The 9,283-nt window shown below is 35.6% G+C and overlaps 1 protein-coding gene across 1 annotated transcript in view; it reads right to left on the minus strand.

The window, feature by feature from the left end:
- The window catches only part of dtx1 (deltex 1, E3 ubiquitin ligase), a 48,764-nt gene that overhangs the window by 23,953 nt on the left and 15,528 nt on the right, over nucleotides 1-9,283 (minus strand). Inside the window, exon 3 of the mRNA XM_016491170.1 lies at nucleotides 3,983-4,694. Within this exon, the coding sequence (XP_016346656.1) occupies nucleotides 3,983-4,694 (712 nt within the window). The remainder of the gene's footprint in view (nucleotides 1-3,982; nucleotides 4,695-9,283) is intronic.

Here is a 9,283-nt window from a genome sequence, read left to right on the forward strand (position 1 = left end):
GCGAACTCTTCTGTCTTCACAATATCTCTCTTTCTGTCTCTTCGTCTCTGCTCTGCTCTCAGTGTTTCTGCTGAAGTGTGTTAGTGGTTTTAGAAAACATCTCCACTTCACATTTACTAGGATTAACACCCCTTCTTTAAGTTCTTTACTGTGTGTGTGTGTGTGTGTGTGTGCGTGTGTGTGTGTGTCTGCTGAGGTTCCGTTTTGTCTTGATCCATTATTCATCTTCCCCTTGTGTATCACAGGCTGGATGGCAACCAAGTCACACACACACACACACACACACACACACACACACACACACACCCACACGTATGCGGTTTAACTCAACCAAAGATGCTCTCAAACAATGATTTTCACACTCTCAGAGGAAAGGACAAGATTTATAGATAATTTTACAGCAGCGTGTGTGTGTGTGTGTGTGTGTGTGTGTGTGTGTTTGACTGATTCAGTGTCTCAGCGCAAAAGGACACTATTGATTATTTCCCTGTTCAAGCTGATCAATCTCTACAAAACTGAAAGCATCAATAAACAAAGATGAGAATGATGCAATGAAGTGCAAATGGGTAAATCCTATATACAGTGTATATATAACAATAGACAGAACGATAGAACAATAGAACAACAATGACAATAGAATGACAATGATAGAACCCACACAGTGAGGTAGATACGTGGGGCGTGTTAGAATGAGCCGTTTTAGGTAGGCGTGGTTGACTCTTAAATTTTATAAAGAATATCTCTTTGGATTTGAGACTTTAGTCTTTGCAACTTTACAGATCTTCTTTATGCACCAAGAGCTTGTAACACTCCAAAGAGAAAGGAAAAATTGAAATCGCATCATATGACCCCTTTAAAGCAATGACATTTTCTATTTCCTACCACATATATAGTGAGTTTCAGCGGAAACTAGAGGAAACTACATTTTCATGATCCCTCTTATTTTGTTAAAATGATGAACATTTTGCATATTCTGCAAGGGGTATGTAAACTTATGTGCACAACTGTAGGTCTATATTTGTAATTGAAGAGATGTCATGATAGCAATGACCTATGAATCCAGATTTAATAATACTGCTCAAAAAAATAAAATAAAATAATTCTGGTCAACTGACCTATGGATTATGATGAATAATCATGTTTGAAATGTTATTCATTGACTTATTAAATAATAGCTCAGTATATTATAATAATTATCAAATAAAACAAACAAAAACAACAAAACAAAATAAAATAAATAATGATTCTTCTCAGTTGGCCTATAGGTTATAATGAGTAATTAAGTTTGAAATTTACATCTGATTTATGGAATTATTACATAATTCAATTAATTATAAAATAAAATAAAATAATTGTGTCTGCTGAGGTTCCGTTTTGCCTTGATCCATTATTCATCTTCCCCTTGTGTATCACAGGCTGGATGGCAACCAAGTCACACACACACACACACACACACACACACACACACACACACACACACACACACACACAACAACGAAGCACACAGCGTCTTCACGACATGGCTGCAGCGTCAACAAAACTACAGTGAGACTAAAAGTTATGCCTTCTTTCTTTGCGTGCACATTTGGGCGGCGTTATGCAAATCTTCCCACACAGTGAGGTAGATACGTGGGGCGTGTTAGAATGAGCCGTTTTAGGTAGGCGTGGTTGACTCTTAAATTTTATAAAGAATATCTCTTTGGATTTGAGACTTTAGTCTTTGCAACTTTACAGATCTTCTTTATGCACCAAGAGCTTGTAACACTCCAAAGAGAAAGGAAAAATTGAAATCGCATCATATGACCCCTTTAAAGCAATGACATTTTCTATTTCCTACCACATATATAGTGAGTTTCAGCGGAAACTAGAGGAAACTACATTTTCATGATCCCTCTTATTTTGTTAAAATGATGAACATTTTGCATATTCTGCAAGGGGTATGTAAACTTATGTGCACAACTGTAGGTCTATATTTGTAATTGAAGAGATGTCATGATAGCAATGACCTATGAATCCAGATTTAATAATACTGCTCAAAAAAATAAAATAAAATAATTCTGGTCAACTGACCTATGGATTATGATGAATAATCATGTTTGAAATGTTATTCATTGACTTATTAAATAATAGCTCAGTATATTATAATAATTATCAAATAAAACAAACAAAAACAACAAAACAAAATAAAATAAATAATGATTCTTCTCAGTTGGCCTATAGGTTATAATGAGTAATTAAGTTTGAAATTTACATCTGATTTATGGAATTATTACATAATTCAATTAATTATAAAATAAAATAAAATAATTTAAAAAAATTAAAAAAATATTCTGCTTAATTGGCCTATTGGTTATAGTGAATAATGAAGATGTTTGAAATGCACATCTGATTTATGAAATTATTACATTATTCAATTAATTGAACATTTGCTACTCTACACATCTAAATGAATTACTATATCCACAAAGCCTGAATAAATGAGAGCATAGCCATTGAATAAATGAGCTGAAGTGAGATTCAGTGACATCTACAGTGAACTGAACTATGGGATTTTGGTGGAAACTACAGATAGTGTACCATAGTAAGTTTGTGTAAGAGGTTTGTTTGGGGCATAAGGATCTGTCAGACTCTGCCCTCTAGTGGTGGTGATAAAATCACACGTAATGTAATCAGACTTAATAGAGCAATACAATCTCCTTCTGTATTAACAGCAGCAATGTGTAAAAAAATTATATTTTGATATTTACAAGCTGCATGAGCAGTAAAGATCTGCTTTATCAGAGCGTGAGTGAACTGTCCGAAGGAATAAAATAGAATCGCAAATAAAATAAAATTAGATTAAATTAAATTAAAAATAAAATACAAAATAAAATAAAATATAAAACAAAAACAGAATAAATATATATATATATGTGTGCGTGTGTGTGTGTGTCTGCTGAGGTTCCGTTTTGCCTTGATCCATTATTCATCTTCCCCTTGTGTATCACAGGCTGGATGGCAACCAAGTCACACACACACACACACACACACACACACACACACACACACACCCACACGTATGCGGTTTAACTCAACCAAAGATGCTCTCAAACAATGATTTTCACACTCTCAGAGGAAAGGACAAGATTTATAGATAATTTTACAGCAGCGTGTGTGTGTGTGTGTGTGTGTGTGTGTGTGTGTTTGACTGATTCAGTGTCTCAGCGCAAAAGGACACTATTGATTATTTCCCTGTTCAAGCTGATCAATCTCTACAAAACTGAAAGCATCAATAAACAAAGATAAGAATGATGCAATGAAGTGCAAATGGGTAAATCCTATATACAGTGTATATATAACAATAGACAGAACGATAGAACAATAGAACAACAATGACAATAGAATGACAATGATAGAATGCTAGAATGACAGAACGATAGAACGATAGATAGATAGATAGAACGATAGAACGATAGAACAATAGATAGATAGATAGATAGATAGAACAATAGAACAACAATGACAATAGAATGACAATGATAGAACGCTAGAATGACAAAATGATAGAACGATGAATAGATAGAACGATAGATAGAACGATAGAACGATAGATGGATAGATAGATAGAACGATAGAGCGATAGATAGATAGATAGATAGATAGATAGATAGATAGATAGATAAAAAGATTCATAATTAATAACTAATAAAACAAATAATATATAAATAATAGTCAAATATTATATAAAATAATACAATTTTAAAAATAATACTATTGAACTCAATGGGGACCAGAAACAGTTCAGTTACCCACATTCTTCAAAATATCTCCTTTTGTGTTCAGCACAAGAAAGAAACTCATACAGGTCTGGAACAACATGAGCAAATGATGACAGAATTTTCCTATTTGGGTTAACTATCCCTTTAAGAGAGAGGAGAGACATTCTGGAATGCTTTTGGAAAACAGCAGAAACAGTGACATATGATCTCAAATCATCTCTTACCCAGGAGGGACAGATCCTCGGCTGGCCGTCACCGCGATCCGCTGCGTTCCCGGCCGGTTCAGATTGTTCTGTCCGTTAATAGTAAGCGCGTGATTGGACGGAAGCGTCACGATCGCAGGGGCGCATGGGAATTTCACCCCATTCATGTCCACCTTCCCGCCGCCTCCGCCACCCAGCGATATGTTGTTATGGTGACCCTTGGCAACGGTCGTCGTGGGCGACCAGAGGGAGGTGCCAGCGAAGGTGTTGCTCTGCCTGACGACGGCGGTGGCTCCGCCCTCCGTCCCGTACAGCTTCCTCCTCTGCTGCAGCGCCAGGATGGCGTTGGACGCGGCCCGCGTGCTGTGGACCAGCATGCACTGCTGACAGGTGCACGGCGTGCCCGAGTTGGTGCCCACCGGCCAGGACTGGGATTTGGGGATGGATCCGGCGATGAGCGGGTAGGCCAGGTCCATCCGTCGGCGGATGCGCCGCTTCCTCTGGCTCTGCCGGTTGGTTTGGGACATCCCGTCGAAGTCCACCAGGTAGCTGAAGCCCAGCGAGCTCAGGTCCAGCCAGGGGTGCTGCTTCTCGTAGGCGTTCTGGATACTGACGCACAGCTCCATGTCATACAGCGTCCAGGAGCCACAGTCGTTTTCCCATTCCCACACGATGCCCTTGCCTGGAGCCGAGGACGGGTCGTAGAAGTTGCGCTGCACGGGACGCATTGTGCCTATAGCGACAGAGAGAGAACTAATGAAGAACCAATACACTGCAAACAATGCAGTTTCATTTCTGAAGAGTTCTTACATTTTTATGCATTTGATGCATTGTGCTTTTCTCCAAAGTGACTTATGTTACATTAAAGTTATGCATCTTCCTCGGTATTTTTGTCTTGTTTTCCAGTATTAATATCTAAACATTCTTAAATGATTAGTTCACTTTCAGAATGAAAATCTCCTGATAATTTACTCGCCCCCGTGTCATCCAAGATGTTCATGTCTTTCTGTCTTCGGTCGCAAGGAAATTAAGGTTTTAGAGGAAAACATTCCAGGATTTTTCTCCATATAATGGACTTCAATGGGTCCAAATCGCAGTTTCAGCGCAGCTTCAAAGAGCTCTACAGGATCCCAGCCGAGGAATAAGAGTCTTATCTAGTGAAACTATCAGTAATTTTCTAAAATAATAAAAATGTATATACTTTTTAACCACAGATGCTGGTCTTGCACTAGCTGGACTTCAAGCATGACGTAATCACGTTGGAAAGGTCACGCGTGACTGAGGCTGAAGCACCGACCCAGTGTTTACAAAGCCAACGTGCAAAGAAAGTCAAAAGCCCTTTACAAAAAAAGGTAAAACAGCGATGTCGGACGATTTTGAAGTTGGAAGAGAAAATGAGATGGAGTTTTTCACCCTACTCTACCTTTCTGTACCGGAGCACACAGACGAAGACATAACCGCTTGCGACATTTCCAACGTGATTATGTCATGCGTGAAGTCCAGCTAGTGCAAGACCAGCATCTGTGGTTAAAAAGTATATGCATTTGTATTTTTTCAGAAAATGACTGATCATTTCACTAGATAAGACTCTTATTCCTCGGCTGGGATCCTGTAGAGCCCTTTGAAGCTGCACTGAAACTGCAGTTTGGACCTTCACCCCGTTGGTTCCCATTGAAGTCCATTATATAGAGAAAAATCCTGGAATGTTTTCCTCAAAAACCTTCATTTCTTTGCGACTGAAGACAGAAAGACATGAACATCTTAAATGACATGGGGTGAGTAAATTATCAGGAATTTTTTATTCTGGAAGTGAAGTAATCCTTTAATCAAGACATTTATTTGAGATGCAAAATAACTTAAGAGATCAAGTCTTGTTTTCTCAAAAAAAATCATCAAAGTGAATTGAGTTTATGCTTAAAATAAGGAATAAATATCTGTCAGAGGGGTCAGAAAAGTAAACTTAATTTTAAGGGAAAACAATATTATATTTCTGACTCACTGACTGATAATTTTATTAAACAAGAGGGGAAACATCACAGAATTCATCTCTGGGTTAGTATAGGTTACTAAAAATATGAAAATAAACTTTAACTGAAATAGAATAAAATTATTTTTTTCAGTTAGTTGCCAAAGCACCATTTCTCATTTTCATTTAGTTTAACTTGATGTACTAAAATAATTTAAACAAAACTAGAAAAAACAACTAAATTGACAAAAACACACAGCAAAATAATAATAATAAAAAAAAAAAAAAAATTTCAATGAAATCAGAATACATAAAAATGAAAATGAATTCAAAATATTAAAAGTATCTCAATACTACTAAAATAACACTGATTCATCAAAACCATTGCTAATAACTTAACTGACGGAATTGGGAACAATTAGAGGAATATTTCAGGCTGCAACCTAATTATACTTATCAACTGATCACCAATTAAAACAATGTTTTAAATGTTCTAAAGCATGAGAGAAAAAAATAAGAATATTTCTTGAAAAATATTTCTTAAAAAATGAACATCCTATCAAACCAAAGTAGAAAAACTTTTTAAAATCCACCTATTCATTGAAATACTGTGATAAAAGAAAACCAAGTAATGTCAGTTACATCTTTAAAAATGTTAGTTTATTATTATTATATCTTATAAATTAACCCATAAGCTCAGAAAAATAAACTTACCTCAAAGGGAAAACAAGGTTATTTTTCTTACCCCACTGGCACATATTTCTTTTCCTTGTTATAAGAAAAAAATTAACTTCATTTTGATAATTGTTTCAGAAAACAAGACTTAATATCTTGAGTCATTTTGCTGTTCAAGTAAATGCATATTGATTTAGGAATGTTCTGATATTTGTACTGGAAAACAAGACAAAAGTACTGAGTAACTTTAATGCAACGTGAATCACTTTGGACAAAATTGTAATGCACCAAATGCATAAAAATTCAAATTTAAAGAACTTTACATATTTATGCACCGTTTTTTAGAAATGACACACTGCAGATTTAAAGTAAGATTCATGCAGAGTTTTCATTGTACAATTAGAAACTGAAATAGTCCCACTGAATCCTAAGACAATAGATGGTTGCTTTCTCAGATGCGCGTTTGATGAGAAGCTCCAGATGTGACGGGAGGAAGGTGGATGGAGGAAGAGGAAGAGGAAGAGGAGAGGTGACGGAGAGCAGCACTGCTTTGTTTTACGGCTCATTAAAGAACAATTACAGTCACACGCATGAGCTCATCCACACACACACACACACACACACACGCCTGACCTTGAGTGTCCACAGCCCAGCCGGGGCGGATCATAACTTCATTACTGACCACAGTTCAGACCGCAAAGTGTCGCATCCTTAAACTCAATCTGAAGCGTTTTGTTAAAGTGGTGAACATTTAACCAACAACCTGCCAGTTCCTCAAAGCATTGACAGTGGTTAGGTTAGAGGCACTGTTCCCTCTAAGCTGCGCGTGTGCGCGACCGCGCAGAGGAAATAATACGCCACGCACAGGACAGACGCAAAAATAAGTTGGGAAAGCCATTTGATTGAATTCTAGTTATATGTGAAATAACTGCAATGCTCAGGCAAACCGTTATTGAGTTGGTGTCGCTATAGAGAGTAAGAACCGGTGATTGTGGTTTACAGGTTTATGTGCGCCAAATGAGTCGCTGTAGAAATCGAATACTTTAATGGTTGCGGACGAAATAGTCCAACACGACAGCCAACGCAAACGCAATGACGTGAAATAAAACCTCATCATGCTTTAAAGAAGAGTGGCCTGATTAAGTGCTGGAAATATAAAATATAATATAAATATAAACGCCGAAACATTTACAGTCACACACTGGTGTAGTGTGATGTTTTAGATAACTGTAAAAGAATGCACGTTCACGTTTTTTTTTTTTTTTTGGAAAAGTTTTATTTTTACCTTTTAAGAGTTTTATTATTATTACATTATAAGTCTAATAAATAATTGACCTCAAAAGGGAATTCATAAGCCATAACTGCTTCATTTTATATTATATTATATTATTATAAAGAAATTAACTCCTCTGCGTGAGATTTTTTTAAATGATTTTTTAATAGAATTTCTTCTGTAAAAAATATTTTCTCAGGTAACCTAAAATGTGCATCATTTCAAATATTTCAAATGTGGGTCAAATCAAATATAAATAGCACATTACAGTTAAATGTACACACTTTTTTTGCACTGTACAGGTCTGGCATAAAGAATATTTTCGCTCGGGTGGCCGAAATGTCTGCCCAATAGAGACAATATTTTTGCTCAGCAAGAAAGAAAATTAGAGGGAACATTGGTTAGAGGTGAAGTTTCGTACGCTTGTTCTCTACTGCATGAACATTTTCTACAAAAGCAATGTGTTCGTATGACTAAAGATCAATAACTGCTGCATTACAAGCTCTTAATGCAGCTTTCCATGTGAGATTACTAGAGTATAGTATATCTATAAAAGCATAATATATTCTGATCAAACTCTTCAAAACATTAACTCTGACAAATGAACAGGATGGAAATAAAGAGTTAATATTAGTTGTGATAAATTGTGAAATTATTATACTGATTTCTATAATAACAATCTGAGTCTGTTACCTAAAAATACTTTGATTACCCGTAAATTAAAACAATGTTTCTGAGAAATGTTTCAGATTCAGTTTGAAGCATTTCAATTAGAGAGAGGAAAAGAATATAAGATTATTTCTCGAAAAATATTTATATAAAAAAGAACAAAAAAAATCCATCAAAATAATCAGAGTAAAATTATTTAAAAATCCGCCAGTTTATTGTGATGTGTGATCAACTACTGTTATTTACAGTACATCTTCAAAAAATGTGAGTTTATTATTTATTGCGTCTTCTATATTAATCCATAAATAGATTCTGTTTAAGCATTTCAATTAGAGAGAAAAAAATATCAGAATATTTATTTAAATTATTATTTATTCTTTAAAAATTACAGAAATGAACATCCTGTCGAATCAAAATAGTAAAATGATTTAAAATCCACCTATTCATTGTGATATTGTGATAAAGGTAAACCAACTAATATGACTTACATCTTTTTTTATTTTATCTTATAAATTAACCCATTATTAGATTCCGCATTTCAATAAGAGAGAAAAAAATATCAGAATACAGACATATAAAACTAAAACAGGATGTTCTGTTCTCAGACTTCCACTGAGATCAACACTTGAACACAGAGTTAAGGAAAACACACACACACACACACACATACATACATACAGTGGGTACGGAAAGTATTCAGACCCCCTTAAATTTTTCACTCTGTTATATTGCAGCCATT

The sequence above is a fragment of the Sinocyclocheilus anshuiensis genome, unplaced genomic scaffold (genome assembly GCF_001515605.1).
Source record: "Sinocyclocheilus anshuiensis isolate Anshui unplaced genomic scaffold, SAMN03320099.WGS_v1.1 scaffold614, whole genome shotgun sequence".
Classification (NCBI taxonomy): domain Eukaryota; kingdom Metazoa; phylum Chordata; class Actinopteri; order Cypriniformes; family Cyprinidae; genus Sinocyclocheilus; species Sinocyclocheilus anshuiensis.